Raw genomic sequence first — 16,262 nt, 5'->3', positions numbered from 1 at the left:
CAACGTTGACGCTGACCGCCATACACTAACAGAAATGGCCATTTTCGCCCCCGTGTCTAGGCCAAGGAAAATAGGAGGCAGAGAGAGTGATGGCATGCTGCGAACTCCTACCTTCTCCTCGCCGCCCACGCTTCCCTTTTGTACTCAGAATTACATCTCGCCGCAAACCACGGCTCGCTGTTTTCTTATCACGCAAAAGTCTGGTCTGAGTGCCACATGATTGTTTTTACTATGATATTCTGTAACCACACACGGAAGCTCTGCCTTATACATCATATAGATTTGAGATCTAATGGGGAAATTTAATCTGTACTGGGACGTTAGCAGATGTAATTAAATCTAATAACCTCCATATATCACAACCGGTCAATTTCCTTTCCATAAGAACAGCCTGGCTCTGGAAATATGAAATTATGAACTTTTCCAGCCATCGTCCAGTAGGAGGTGACAGAGCACGTGTATATTTCACCGTATTCTGTTGAGGCAGTGTCATGGTTTACATCATTTAGACAGATTATCGGTAGGCTATACTTCTGTCATAACCATAACCTGCAATTTCATTTGACGGCCTAATCGACAGAAAAATTGCAAGATATTTTACGCGCCGCGTTCTATTCTCTTCCATTCTACTTGATCAGGTTCTGATTATGAACGCCCAACAGAACCCTACGTCACGAAATCAAGGGCCTACATTCTAAAAATAAAATATTGTTTTAGTGCGCTTGTTGATTCTTTGGAGAGCAGCCTTAAAAATACAACGTTGAAAACTTTGATCAATGGCTCCATGATATGTAAAGAGAAACGGACGTTGGCTTATTCAGTATAGGCCTGCTATGCGTAAATATTAAGCAGTGATGTGCGGAATAATTTAAAGATATGCGGAGTACAAAGGTGAGGGAAACAAGACCGTCCTTGCAGGAGAAAGCCTACGAGTGCAGACAGAATGGTTATCTGCTCTCCTCAAAGAGAATCGGGACGGGTGCCTTCTCCAAAGTTTACTTGGGATATGCAACTCCAGGCAAGATCTGTCAAAACTATAAGCTCTCCAATGACCTCAGGATCAAAAACCACAACATGGTAAAAGCACATGAGACTGTTGTAGGCCTATTTTGTATCCTTTCATGTTGATATGTATTTGTTTACTCTCAGGGTTAAAAGTAATGCGTATATGTTTATCTGTAAGATGACAAACATTTATTTAATTATTCTTCAAGGTGGCTATCAAGATAATCTCCATAAACCATGCACTGCCTGAGTACTCAAAAAAGTTTCTTCACAGAGAAATCCACGCATTGAATGCTACATACCGACACCCCAGTGTGGTAAGTCACTGAGTGACACTCATGAAGTTTGATGGCTGATGATGATGTTGTTTGTGGCTGTTCTGTCCACAGTCGTCACATTATGAATCACTTTAGCAAAGATTTAAAATACTCTGGGGCTTTTCAGCAGCCTGCCATTCCACTTGCCTTTTCTGCCACATGCAAATGTGTCTTGTCAGCGAAAAACTCAGCTGCGTGCCATGTGTTGTGTCACTGTAGGCTATGCTGTCCCTCTGTTGTGGGACCAGATAGCTGGTTCTGCTTCTTGTCCTTGATCTGAGCCAGTTGTTCTATCAGTTTATACAGATGTGTGGGTATGATCGCCACTGACTTGAATGTGTAAAGCAGAGGGACAAGCTGTTCTCTCATCTGAACTGAAAACTTGACAGCGTACACACCACAGCATCCAGCCTTGTCCGACACATTGTGGTTGAACAGTAAACACCGACTGCATCCAGCTGCATTCCATTTCTACTTTCTACTCCCCCCCCCCCTCCCCCTCCCCCCTCCCTCCCCCTCCCCCCTCCCTCTGTGTCCTTTCAGATCCAGCTGTATGACATGTTCCACACACTGAAGCGCGTGTATCTGGTGCTGGAGCTGGCTCTGCGCGGAGACCTGCTGGAGCACATCAACGCCGTGTCCCACAGCAAGGGCACCCCAGGCCTGTCGGAGGAGGAGGCCCGCGGCATCTTCCAGCAGATAGTCGGCGCCGTCAAGCACTGCCACAGTAACCACATCGTGCACAGGTACCGTCCCATGCTGTGGGATGATGACTACATGATGACTACATCTCTACATCTATTTTTTATTTATTTATTTATTCATCTAGTTGAATGGACACGTGAGCACAAGGCATTTCATTACTTATTATTAATGCTTTTCATAAGTACATGACAATGAACTTTGAACTTGAACTGGAACTTCACCTTGACCTGACATTATCTGTCCAGCTTTTACAGAAATTAGCCTACTACTGATACTAGGACCATTCTATTAATGGTGTTTGTGAATTTGAATCAAGCTGGTGCAAAATTCAGAATTTTAGAATTGGCCTTCATTCAGTGTATGAATTGGAAATTGAATTGAATTGGCTCTGCCCCACAGGAAGTTGAATTTGAGTTTGAATTTGAATTACAGGAAGTGGAATTAAATTCATGGCAATTCAAATAAATTCCAACAGAAAGAATGTGTCGAATCTCACATACATTCAGTGTTTGGAGAACTTTGCATAACCCTGATTTTAATAGACTTTTTTTTACTTTTAATGAAATCTCCTTTATCCCCTGCAGAGACCTGAAATGTGAAAATATCCTTCTGGATGCGGGAGGCTTTGTCAAGCTGACAGGTACAGTACATCTATTTATCTTGCTCTATGCTTTGCATTTGTTTAGGAAGAAGTTTGATGCTAAGTGTTGAGGGTCTGGTACAGTTGTAATCCTGTTAATAAATTATTAATAAACGAAATGACCGAACAAAACTCTTAGCCAGCAACACATTTCAAACCATGCATCTGTTTGCCACGTGTCTTGGCAGATTTTGGCTTTGCAAACAGCTACAGAGACAAGCACGTGTTGATGAGCACATTCTGTGGCTCCGTGGCCTACACTGCTCCAGAGATCCTGATGTCCCACAAGTACATTGGAGAGATGGCTGACCTGTGGAGCTTGTGAGTGAATAGAATAGAATAGAATAGAATATATACTTTTTTTGATCCCGTGAGGGAAATTCGTTTCTCTGCATTTAACCCAATTTAACCGAATTAGTGAACACATACAGCACACACACAGTGAGGTGAATCACACACTAACCCAGAGCAGTGAGCTGCCTGCCCAACCAGCGGCGCTCGGGGAGCAGTGAGGGGTTAGGTGCCTTGCTCAAGGGCACTTCAGCCGTGGTGGACTGGTCGGGGATCGAACCGGCAACCCTCCGGTTACAAGCCTGAAGCCCTAACCAGTACACAGTGGACTAAGTTTTAAGTGAATTTCACTCTGACTTTGAATGCAGATTCGTCCATTTACATTTAATGGTTTGATCTCTTTTTATACATCAACTTTATTAAGAGGCCTTCAATTGTTGTCCATTGTATATAATAGTGTAGTCAGTAAGTTGATGTTGTTATGAGTTCAGAACTCTAACTTACAACTTGTCATGACATTGTAATTAGTACCTTATATTATCTAGACATTAATGACATGCACTTGTGTCCATATTCTGAAGCAAACGGTTTGATTCAGTGTATGGTTTCATCCCGTTCTTTTTTGCCGCCAATGTGTTCACCTTCAGAGGAGTGATTCTGTATGCAATGGTAACCGGGAAGCTACCATACCAAGAGAAGAACCCCAGGAAACTGGTTCAGCTGTTCAGGAAGGAGTTGCCTTTCCACACACCTGTCTCCTCAGGTAACTTCTCACTGATGAGACACCTAACTGTTGTGTTCATGTAATACAGTATACATACATACTTTTACAGTTCTAATTATATTACTTAGGATGCCTGTTTTACGTTGCACTTTTGACACTGTAAGGCCACCGTAGGTGCGCGCTAATTGTGTGAGGTTTGAGAAAATAAACAAGTGCGTTGCTGCATCCATGAAGTGGAGACTAGTCGTTATTTTAGCAACATAACATTGGCGACAAGGATGGCTGATACCCCGGCTTTCTCTCTTCCACCTCCCGACTATTTTCTTCCCCTCCCTGGCGAACCTGTCGTTCCATGGACGCAGTGGAGAACGTCTTTTGAACTGTATCTTTTAGCCATTGGATTGGATAATGCCGCTAGCGCGAGGAAGCGTGCTATCCTACTGCACTTGCTAGGAGCGGAGGGGAACAGGATCTTCAACACGCTCGACGGTACTCTGGACACTTACAATGCTGTTATTACAGCTTTGACTGGACACTTTGTAAAGTCACAGAACATTCTCTATCGGCGGCTGGAGTTCAGACAAAGATGTCAGCGACCTGGTGAGTCTGCTAGGCAGTTTGTAGCAGATTTAAAAGCTTTAGCACATCGTTGTAATTTCGGCGCCATGAGAGATGAACTCATTCGAGACCAGCTCATTGAAAAAACGTCTAATCCCAGAGTGCAGGAGGAGTTGTTACTTAAAGATGCTACACTGTCACTTGATGATGCATTAACACTCGCCTTAAAAGTGGAGGCGGCAACTCAGTGTGCTGCTAAAATAGCAGAAAATAAGCATCATACTGCCGTTATGGAACAGCCCGTGCAACAGCTATCAAGCTCAGATAACCTGGCTGACCCTGCTGCCATACAGGTCGCGCGCTTCCAGAAAACACACCAACAGAGACGCTGTGGGAATTGTGGCTCCACTCGTCATGCCACAAGGGCTCAGGACTGCCCTGCTAGGGGCCAAACATGCAGACGCTGTCAGAAACCTAACCACTTTGCTAAATGGTGCCGGTCTGCTCCAGCTGACTACCCTGAACAGTCACATGACCCGGCGGTGTCAGTGCGCACCATAGGCCCTCACCCAGGGACATTCTCCAGGTGCCCAGTATACCTGGATGGCTGCTGTGTCCCTCTTCTCCTCGACACTGGGGCCAAGGTGTCGCTGCTGAATGTTGACACTTGTAACCTACTTTTCCCAAATAGACAGCTACAGCCCCCGTCCACTGCTCTCTGTGGCTACGGCCGCAGCAAAATTGACGTTGTCGGCCTACTCTACCTCCCAGTTCGCTACACCTCTACAACTGTGGACCGTTTTCCATTCCACATTACGCGCCGTGGTGAGAACATCATGGGCCTTGACCTTTTTCTCAGCTTGGGCTTTACTCTACAGGACAACAACGGAACACGAATACTACAAGTGAGTTCCTCCTGGCAACAAAGGCGGCCTGAACTGTTCAGTGGCCTTGGGTGCCTCACCTCATTTACACACAAACCGCTCCTGGACCACAGCGTGCCTCCCGTGGTCCAGCCACTTCGCCGTGTTCCCCTGGCTCTGCGCGATGGCGTCACACAAGAGCTCCAACGCCTCCGGGCCGATGGCATCATAGAACCCATTGATGCCTCTCCATGGGTGTCCAACCTCGTCATCGCCAGAAAGAAGTCAGGGGGACTGAGAGTCTGCATCGATCTTCGCCAGGTCAACAAGGCAGTGGTGCCTGACAAGTACCCTCTCCCAACGACAGAAGAACTCACAACCCACTTCTACGGCTCCCGGGTCTTTTCTAAGCTGGACTTACGTCAGGGCTACCTACAAGTCCCTCTGCACCCGGAGAGTCGGAACCTGACAGCTTTTATCACCCATACTGGCCTGTACCGCTATACAAGGATGCCGTTCGGACTAAGTTCAGCCCCCAGCTGTTTCCAAAAGATCATGTCCACCATCCTCGCCAGCTGTCCCGGTACTGTGGCCTATTTGGACGACATCGTGGTTCACGGGCCAGATGTTGACACACACAACGCCCGCCTGGAACAGGTTTTTGACTCCCTCAGTCGCCACCATGTCACCCTGAACACTGAGAAGTGTATGTTCTCCGCACCGGCCATTGACTTTGTCGGGTTCCGTGTATCTGCAGACGGTATCTCCCCTCTCCAGTCGAATGTGGAAGCCATCAGCGCAGTCCCCACCCCCACGACAGCCTCGCAGCTGGCTTCGTTCTTGGGGATGACCGCCTACTACATGCGTTTCCTGCCTCAGTACTCCTCTGTCACGGCCCCGCTGAGGATGCTGCTCAAGCAGGATGCTCCCTGGGCCTGGACTCCTGACTGTCAGGCAGGCTTTAACGAACTGAAGCGTCTCCTCACCACGTCTCTGATCCTAGCCCACTTCCAGCTGGACTGCCCCACATACGTGACCTGTGATGCGTCTGCTGTGGCTCTGGGCGCTGTTCTGTCACAGCTCCATGACGGCGTGGAGAGGCCCGTAGCCTTCGCCTCCCGGGCACTCAGCCCCACTGAGCAGAAATACTCAGTGGGCGAGAGAGAGGCCCTTGCATGCATTTGGGCATGCGAGAGGTGGCATTTGTACTTGTATGGACGATCTTTTACCCTACGGACGGACCACCAGGCTCTGACAGCCCTGATGTCCACCTCGGGCGGAGGATTCAGGCCCCTTCGCCTCCACAGATGGTCAGACCGCCTGCAGCAGTATGACTTTAAGCTACAATTCATGCCTGGAAAGACTAATGTTGTAGCAGACTTTCTATCCCGCCCTGCCGCCACCCAGTGCTCTGCTGCCTCTCCAGAGGATGAGGAGGACGTAGTACACCTGGTCCACTCACCACTGAAGGACACAGTCTCTCTCCGTGATCTGGAGTCCGCCTCAGCAGCCGAGCCGGTCTTCAGCACGCTTTGTGATTACATCAGACATGGTTGGCCTGCCCGCGTAACACCAGAATTGGAGCCATACTATCGAGTGAGGCATGAACTGTCATGCTGGGGTGAGTCCTGCATTGCCCGTGGCCTCTGTGCTGTCATTCCCGTGGCCCTCAGAGGGTGTGTCTTGCAAATGGCACATCAGGGACACCTTGGCATCGTCAAAGCCAAGCAAAGGTGCCGTGACACCGTGTGGTGGCCCGCCATGGACCGTGACCTAGAGGGACTCATCCGCTCCTGTGCAGCGTGCCTCACCAGTGGGAAGACTGGGCCACCCGCTTCAACTCCACTACAGCCAGTAGACTGGCCGTCTGTGCCATGGGACCACTTGCAGCTTGATATCTGTGGGGAGCTGTACAATGTGCCACACCACCAGAGGTTCCTCGTGGTGGTCTACGACCTGCACTCCAAGTGGCCTGAAGTGGCTCCCATGGGTACGGTTACCTCTGCTGCTGTGGTCAACTTCCTCGACCAGCTGTTTTCCCGCTGGGGCTTGCCTCGTGCAATTACCACAGACAATGGCCCTCAGTTCCTATCCTTGGAGTTCACCACCTTCCTCGCCAACAAGGGTGTTACCCATATCCGGACCTCTGTCTATCACCCCCAAGCCAACGGGGGGGTGGAACGATTCAATCAATCATTGAAAAATGGACTGCGTGCTCACATGTCTGAGGGATACTCCCTGATGGCCGCACTCTCACAGACCCTCCTCCACTACAGAGCAACTGCCCACTCTACCACTGGGGTCTCCCCTGCCGCACTCATGCTGAAAAGGGAGCTTGTGCTTCCACTGACAAGACTCCGTCCACCAATGGCCGCCGGCCCACGACCATGTTCAGCGGCAGTCAAGTCTCACGTCAAGAGACAACAAAGTTCCATGAAGCGGAGGTTTGATGAGAAGCACAAGGCTAAGTGGCCTGCTATCAGTGTGTCAGACTGGGTCAGAGCCCGTCGGCCCCACAGAGCTAACAAGCTGTCTTCATTCTGGTCAGCACCATACCAGGTCAGTCGGCAGCTCGGCCCAGCTTCATTCCAGCTGACTGATGGTTCGCGTTGGCACGCCAGTTGCCTGCGCAGAGTGCCCTCCCCTCTTCACCACCCCCACCTGGCAGGGGTGGAGCAGAGCAACCCAGCAACTGGACCGGTGGAGCAGAGCCACCCAGCACCTGGGCCGCCCCCTCATGTGCCGGACCCCATCGTGGCACCTCCTGCCCAAGCTGTACCTGCTGCTCAGTGCCCCACTCCGGCCTCAGACCCATTGCCGGCTTCCCTTGTTCCCGAGCCCCGCCCTGTCAGGGTCCGTGCGCGCCCTGGGCACTTGGAAGACTTTGTTGCTACCTTTCACGTCTGAACATTCGGAGGGGGGGGGAAATGTTGTGTTCATGTAATACAGTATACATACATACTTTTACAGTTCTAATTATATTACTTAGGATGCCTGTTTTACGTTGCACTTTTGACACTGTAAGGCCACCGTAGGTGCGCGCTAATTGTGTGAGGTTTGAGAAAATAAACAAGTGCGTTGCTGCATCCATGAAGTGGAGACTAGTCGTTATTTTAGCAACATAACACTAACCATTAGTCATCATCAAACAGACATGTGCAAAGCAAGTGAGTTAAGTGTTTTTTAGAGTTTGAGGAAGTATTCTACCACATCATATGCACAGTACATGATAAGGCTAACATGATGTTTTATTAACTGATTTGCTGTTGATGGCTTTGTGCCATAAGAGCAAATGTGAATCGCTACTGTTACTAATAACTACTTTGATGTCAGAGACAGTGGTTGTCTCCCTTCTGTTTGATTAGGTCTTAATGTCTTCCAACCATATTATTACCGCGCATTAAGCCTGTTTCTCCTCTTAGTCCTAATTCCTTCGGAGTCTTTACTGGGCCATGGTGCGCTATATCTTTCCCCAAATGCTGTGTATACGGTCTGTAGGATAAGTAATAGGATCCCCATCTCTTTCCTTGGGGGAGAGCGTATAGAGCCCTACTCCACTATTGGCAGACACGGTCAAGAATCTGACATTGTAGAATGCTGCTGTGTTATGATCATCAAATGTTTGGCTCTGAAATGGAAACTGCAGCTTTTCTTTTTGTAAACCCCCGATGCTGCACTGAGCCAATGCATTCTTTGCCGACCTCACCCCTTGTCAATATTTTCAACTTGTGGCTTCACGGAATTTGCCCAAGATGTTCATATTCAAACTAGAGCATCAAAGTTGGACCCATTTTGAAACCAAAGGAGTAGGAGTGTGTAACTCATCCAACACCTGTCACACGCAGTTGTATGTCGTTATGCAACATTACAAGTTTTAAGCGATGTGTATCGCATAACTAACTGCTGTTTGTGGTCGCTCAGGTGACCTTCGTGATTGACCTTATTTTTTTCTGCTCACCGCTAACTACAATTGCTTTACCATGACATCTTGCATAAGAAACAAGTTTGTGTAGTGAATTGTGTACACCGTTGTCTTCTTTTAGTAGAAGAAAAACTGAATCACCACCACATGCACACCTTGAATATGACAACAAAGGTTGCAGTCTTTGAACTCTGATCTTTAACCTCTGATCTTTGACCTCATCCTCTCTGCAGCCTGTCAGGACCTGATCGTGAGACTGCTGCAGTGGCAGCCCTCAGCCCGGCTGCCTCTTGACCAGGTCAGCCGGCACCCGTGGATGTCTCCCCCTTCCACGACTGACCTTCCCTGCAAGCTGCGTGCCACAAAGAGTGACATCACGGACAGGAACAAGACTCCGGAGAACAAGTTCCGGAATGGTGAGGTCTTAGGGGCTTTTTCCCTCCTTTAGCGCTCCAAAAAAATATAGCGTGCTAGGCTGCATTAGACACCTCATATCCCTCTTTCAGAGCTGTCACAAGTAATGTGAGGCAAGAAACAATACCGTGATGACAAGTGCTTTGCCTGAGTCTGCCAAACTGCATGGAAAATTGTGTTTCTTTTCCCAGCGTCTCCCGCAGCCAAGGCAGGCAGCACTTGCCGGTCGGGACCTGGCACACCGATCCCCGGGACCACGCCTTTCACGCGGAGCAACACCGCCCTCGCCGAGGGGCCCCGGAGGGTCCCGGGCGGCCGCCGTCTGGGGGCCAGCAGCGCAGACGGCCGTCGGCCCCTGCCGAAGAGAGAGGACCGGGGAGAGGAGCCGGCGGCGGTGGCGGCGGCGGCGGCCAGCGGCACGGAAAGCCCCTACCGTCTCCTGCTGAGGCCCACGGTGGACCAGGTCAGCAACCCCAACCAGCTCTTCTTCACCCGGCCGCCGCCGAGGCCGCCCATGGTGGCCAAGCCCTTCCACAATCTGCCCAACTTCCGCAAGCCCGGCCACATGCCTCCCCACGAGCTCGGCAATCACAAGCAGCTGTACAAGCCCTCGGAGAAGCTGCCTCAGAGCAAGAGGCCGCCCCGAACTCCCATGAAAATCCCCACTATGGGATTCTAGGGCCTGCCCTCGAAACGGACATGCTTTTGTGACTGTAGAGTGAGCAGAGACATGGAGAGGACTCCAGGTACAAGGAGACAGTTTGTATTTAGAAAATACATTATTTTACTTAACCTCTGGTTTCTGGTCTGCTGTTACATACCATTAAAATTGTCCATGATGCGTCATCTCTAGACAAACGGAATATTCCGCAGTTCATCGAAACAACTGATATCATAGTTTGTCATACTTTGTCATACAACTGATTCTTGATGCAATATTTCGTCTAAATTCGAATCATGTCTGCAGTCCTTCCGAAGCCTCACTTTTGGGCTTGTTCTTTTTCTGCCTCTGCTTTGAGCTCCTGTTGCTCTTTTTCAATCTGCTCTTGTTCCTTGACATCCAGTTCCTCGAGTTTCTTCTGCACGTCTTCAGGGATCTCCACCTCCATTAGGTTCTCCATCCCACTCTCTGGTTCATCGCCAATAAGCCCCTATTAAATATAACAAAAAATAAGCAAACATTACACTAACATTACACTAACATTACACTAACATACACAAAAGGTAAAATGCTGGCTGATCCAGATTCAAGGGGAAAAAAAAAAAACAATACCCAAAATTTAATTGGACGTAATTTAGGATTTGAGACAGAGGATTAACTTACAGTATATTGCTTATAATGAAGCCACTGTACTTTGATGATATTCCAGTCAATATTATAGCAAGCAGAACGGGTGGAACTTTTTCTTTCAAGACGACCAAATTACAAAACTCGGCAACATGGAAAAGTAAGTAAGTATTCCAGTAATATAATGGAGGTTATGGGCTTGTTATTCACAATATTTCAGCATATTAAAAATCCTATTAGTCCTAGATAAATATTAAGATTCAAATTTGAGCTTGCAGATTTACAGTTTTATGGCCCTGATTTAAACGGCTGGGTGAGGTTTGTCGAGTGAGGCTCTGCCGTTGGACCATGGTTCAAAAGGGATCTCCCAGATGTTATGGAGGAGATCGGAGTTTAATGTGGGACACTGTCACATCTTTTCCACTGAGTCGCTCTCCCCCCTCATACACCCCTTGCTCCCCCCCTTACACGACTGCCACCACACCACAGGGAAAGGACCAGACTTTTTCCACAAATTTAGAGCATCCCATTTCTTTTTTGTTTTGCTTTTTCTTTTCTTTCGTTCTTTCTTTTTTTTTTAAAACCGAGACCGTAAATCTGTGTATGGTGTTTCTGGAATTCATTTGCCTGGTGTCTGGTGTCTTACCAAGCACAACAGCTGACATGAAAACTCACATGGTTAGGCGTTTCCCTTGATGCATTGAGGTGGGATAATGATACTGGGAGCGTGCAACAAAAAAAAATGTTAATAGCGGCAAATTGTGTTGAAATGAATAGGGCTGCTCCGTCCATAAAAATTTATTTGAATTTTACGTTTTAATGCGAACGGGTGAAACTGCCTACCTACAGAGGGGGGACTATTCATTTGAATGTGGATTCATTAGTACCTGGATGAGTTTCTCGCAGGTTGCGTCATTCTGAGGTTCCTTTTCCCACTTGTGGTACTCCCTCATGATGGGGTAGACGTTCTTGTTCTTAAGAATCTGCCTCCCCCCCTTTGTTGCAGTCAGCTGGAACCAAAGGGGAAAAAAACAAACACAGCATGCAGTCATTTTAGTGTGTGACATTGCAGACACACCTACAACCTCAGATATTTTTATGAGGTCAGTGGGTTATGTAAGGTGATGCCTTTGGTATTGAACTGACATAAACGGAGGGAGATGTTTTTATGTTGTATGTAATGACAGCAAGTGTGCTGCCAAGTGTAGAATGGCTTTTAGTGTTTTATTATGTATGGCAGTGAGTGGACTCACAAGCATCAGGGTTTCGACGAGCATCTTCCGAATGTCTGGATCCTCTTCTCTCCTCTTGTCCTCTGGCAGGTACTGCAAGTCCATTGGCAACCCTGCAGATACACAGACGTCATGGTTTGTGTGAATGATAGGATTTTGGACATTACGGTTTGCTCCCTCTCTTTATATGTGGTGTGTGTGTGTGTGTGTGTGTGTGTGTGTGTGTGTGTGTGTGTGTGTGTGTGTGTGTGTGTGTGTGTGTATCAGTCCTCATAATTCGTAACTTTTGGGGGTCTGCACCAGTCTTGCGACAGTTTCAAGCGAGTGCGGACTGGTATTAAGGAGGCCCCGTGAGACCTACCATCTCTTTATTAGATTGGTCTCCCTCCAGACACTCAAGCTGCTAATTATAAAGTGTGGTTACTGTAGGCATGTTCCACACGGCCATAAAACCCAACACGAATGAGGAATTTCAAACTAGTTTATAAGACCGCAGCCTTTGAGCACTGTCCCAAAGCTGGACACGGCACAAATTCACGACTTCCAGCCTTGATGACGTCCTCGACTCTTTCCATTCAGCTGCAGAAATTCTGATATTACTCCCATTTTGAGTCTTGTTTTGCAACACTCCGTGTGGTGGAACACACTCAGAGTCACTTACCACTAGAGCTCCAATTTGCCTGCAGTGACAAAAACAAACACTGCCCCCTACTGCGCATTAAACGCTACTCCCCGTCATTCATCATCAAACTGTCAGTTGCACACCTACATATTACTGCCTCCTGATTTAAGGTGGAAATAATGAGACTCTCATATAAAAACATGTCTGCCATTGAGAACATTGGTTGGCTTATTCAACTGAAATTCGTTAGGATACATTGTCCTATGACATATGAGTCAGAAATCTATTTATTTTACTCTTTCACAGTATAGTTTGCTTTACAACAGCAAACTGTATCTAGTAAGAAAGGTTTTCTTTTGTGTTCATCAAAATATGTGTCACCATTTTTATTTGTGGATGGTGAAAAAAATACAAAATTTCTTCTGAAGGCCAACCAACAGATTTAACAAACAGCATGAAGGTATAGGTATAAAATATAGGCTAACATACTGCTGTTTGACATCTGATGCAATCTCGCTCATCAGTCTGATGATGTCTTAACCAAATCATACTCATTATGTTGCTGTACCTTCGTTCTCTTCCTCAGACAGCTCTTCGGGCCCAGCCAATGGCAGCAGCAGAAAGGGCAGTATGTCCACTTCGTCGCTGAGTAACCACTCATGGTGTACTGTAGATAAATCAACAGAAGGGATGTGAATAGTGTTATTGTTACTATCAACAGTCAAATAACAGACTTGAGCACATCCAATTCCAATAAAACTAAACAACTGTTAACAACTAGGCCTACGCTAAATAAGTAATCAACTCACATTAAGCAAGGCTACTTCTGTTTTTTTTAAGTGTATTTTTGCCTTTTATTATTACAGGACAGTGAAGAAGTAGACAGGAAACAAGTGGGAGAGAGAGATGGGGTGGGATCGGGACATGACTGCAGGCCGGATTCGAACCTGGGTCCCCGTGGGCACTCAGACCCGTACAGTATATGGTACGAGCGCTGTAACCTGCTGCGTCACAGCGCACCCAAGCAAGGCTACTTCTAAGAAAAGCGCAGCGAGATTAGGAGAAATGTATCTTACTGTAATCAAAGCAACAGTTTCTCAGTGTGCCCACGACTCCACCCCGCCGAACTGTTGACTCTTCATACTGGGTGTAGGGAAGCAGCCTCTGGACCACACATCTGAGTCAAACAAAGCCGACATTTCCATTAGGCCTTTGATATGCTTACTGTATTATCCATCCTAATAAGGTCTTTATCAAATGTGTGCTGACATCAATACCTCCAGGGTCACTTTGATCTGTGAACAATTCCACTTTAAAATCATCATAAAAGAACTGCACTGTGTTGCTTAAACAAAACAACGCCTCAGATATGTGAACCCCTTCAACCCTTGCGCCATTCTACAGCAACAAATTCCACAATCAAGCATCTTCTACAACAACAAACGTCTGTCATACAAATTAGCTTAAATACACATTTAAAAGTTATTTTGATATTTTTATGAGTATGAATTCATCTGTAAGGTTTACAGACTTCCAAGCAGCACTGTATTTATCAGAGTTTAGAGAGGATGTTGCACCTCATCCGATCAACTCGAATGTATCAAAGAAGGACACCACTTCACCACGTCTCAGGTCAACATACCTTTCCTTGTCCAGGATGAACTGCCTGGTTTCAGGCAGCTGAGTCAGGTTAGACAGGAGGGGGCCCAGATAATGCAGAGAGGCCGACTTGTTGAACCCCTCTGTGCAGAAGATCTCCACTATTTTGGCCAGGCTGATGTCATGCTCCTGCATACACTGGAACATCTGTTTACACGTCTTCTCGTGTCGGGAGAGGTTGGTGAGGATGGTACAGATGCGGTCCGAGAGCATGTATTCTGGATTCAGCAGGTTTTGGAAAAGCGTGGGTAAAACATCTGCCTCTTTCACCAATGGCTCATGCAGTGTCTCGTCAGCGGAAAGGTTGATAAGAGCATGGTAGCAGTCCTTGACTATGGCCAATGACTTGTCCTTTGTCAATGCGAGGAGCGCTTTGAGAAAGTCTGGTTTGGTGCCGAGATAGCGGCAGCCATCCCTGTTTGCTGTGAGGCCCAAGATGTATCCTGTGGCCTGACCTTTAACGTCAGGTCTTGTCTCCAACGTCAAAAACGCCAGGAGTTCCTTGGCCTCGCCGTCATTCAGCATCTTGGGCCACAAGTTAGGCGAGTTCTCACAAGGCACAAACTTCACACAAGATTTCCCTCTGCAGAGGAAAACAAATAATATATAACAAATAAGCACTTCCTGATTATGATGAGTCTATGATACAAGCAATATCGGCCAATAGGGCCAATGCGACAGGGTGCAACTGCTGCGACAAGGACAACTCAACAGTTCAGGTGAGACAGCTGTTGGCACAGCTGTAAACATTCTACTCCGCATCAGTGGAGTAAAGAATGCCGATAAACACAGAGAATACTGTATAAAATAAAGTACAATTCCTGTTCACACTGCTTATTTGGGTTGTACAGGAGAGAGGCATACGCATGATGCACAAGGCACTTTAGAATATGCATCAGACTTGACAATTGGTCAAGAGTTTAACCCTCCTGTTGTGTTTGTTTCATGTTTACTAGTTTTGTGTTCCCAGTCAAAAATGACCATTAGCCTACATTATAACTTGTTATAAACTGAACTTCCATTTGCTGTCTATGGCTTGCAGGCCTCATTGACCTGAGCGTGTGTGTGCGTGTGTGTGTGTGTGTGTGTGTGTGTGTGTGTGTGTGTGTGTGTGTGTGTGTGTGTGTGTGTAGTCCATCTGATCAAGGTATGTGCCTGGAATTGTATACACTGACCATTTTCTCACCCAAATTTGTTTTGTGTGTTCAGATGCCCTGTGTTTACACAGTAATTGAAGCCTCATGATAGTCAGAATAAATGAACAATATGTTTGAAAAATGTGTAGATCGTAACACAACAAGAGGGTTAAATAGGCCTACACAACAGATCATGGCAGATAATCATACAGTGACAGTGGCAGAGTCAGGAGACTGATATCAAACCAGGCGCCTTATCATGTTTGTTAACACAGTACAGATAGCCTATCATACAGGAAGGATCATGAAGTAGGAGCATACTTTAGTATTAAAGTAACCTACTAATGACAAATGTAGAACATTAAACCACATATTGGGAAAATGGACACAATCCACTTTCTCTAAACACCAAGTTAGCTAGCTCCCATCAGCTGAGTAGACTGGGACATGCTAGCTAGATCCTATGTCTGAAGCATAATAATGTTAGTCACAAACAAGTAATTACAAAAACGTATATCACTTTACACTCGGTTAAACTCAAAAGTTATGAATCTAGGTAAAACATTAAGACAAGCCGCTTACCTTGCTGTTCTCCGATCCACGCTGTGAAGAGAGCATGGGAAATGTATCATTACGCAGTTCCGTGTTTTTGGAGTGACATGCGTGTTGACCAATTGAATTACACTAGCTGGAGCAATTTCCGCGTTGTCCCTGCTGTTTTCAGACGGTAAGAAAACCCGGAAGAATGTGTATGTTTATCATATTGCTGCATTCTCCCTGAAATGCTGATATAGAACAAATAGTTGCGAATATGTACTGAAAAAATCAGAGTTCATGCGACCGGGGAACGAAAAGTAAATGGGTGGGCTCCATAGCGTGGTAGTTC

General features: G+C 46.9%; 2 protein-coding genes across 3 annotated transcripts; one reads left to right on the top strand and one right to left on the bottom strand.

Annotated features, from left to right (window-relative positions):
* The first annotated feature begins 744 nt into the window (after positions 1-744).
* LOC134073031 (testis-specific serine/threonine-protein kinase 5-like) lies at positions 745-10,257 on the top strand. Of its 2 annotated transcripts, none has more exons than XM_062529963.1 (8): positions 745-1,077; positions 1,215-1,322; positions 1,866-2,068; positions 2,612-2,667; positions 2,856-2,988; positions 3,606-3,721; positions 9,259-9,441; positions 9,631-10,257. In XM_062529963.1, exons 1-8 carry the CDS (start codon positions 877-879, stop codon positions 10,116-10,118), a joined length of 1,488 nt encoding a protein of 495 aa, XP_062385947.1. In that variant the 5' UTR covers positions 745-876; the 3' UTR covers positions 10,119-10,257. The 2 variants fall into 2 exon arrangements, with proteins under 2 accessions (XP_062385947.1, XP_062385949.1); XM_062529965.1 differs by having other exon boundaries at positions 989-1,077; positions 1,280-1,322; positions 9,631-10,255.
* Positions 10,187-16,029, bottom strand: hgh1 (HGH1 homolog (S. cerevisiae)). The gene is made up of 7 exons (XM_062529966.1): positions 15,959-16,029; positions 14,224-14,823; positions 13,658-13,758; positions 13,150-13,248; positions 11,981-12,072; positions 11,615-11,737; positions 10,187-10,590 (listed from the first exon to the last, which is right to left on the bottom strand). The coding sequence occupies exons 1-7, from the start codon at positions 16,006-16,008 to the stop codon at positions 10,420-10,422; spliced, it is 1,236 nt and encodes a 411-aa protein (XP_062385950.1). The 5' UTR covers positions 16,009-16,029; the 3' UTR covers positions 10,187-10,419.
* Between the last annotated feature and the right edge of the window lie 233 nt (positions 16,030-16,262).

This window comes from Sardina pilchardus, chromosome 24 (assembly GCF_963854185.1).
Source record: "Sardina pilchardus chromosome 24, fSarPil1.1, whole genome shotgun sequence".
In the NCBI taxonomy this organism is placed as follows: Eukaryota; Metazoa; Chordata; class Actinopteri; order Clupeiformes; family Clupeidae; genus Sardina; species Sardina pilchardus.
This window is presented reverse-complemented; position numbering and strand designations above follow the sequence as displayed.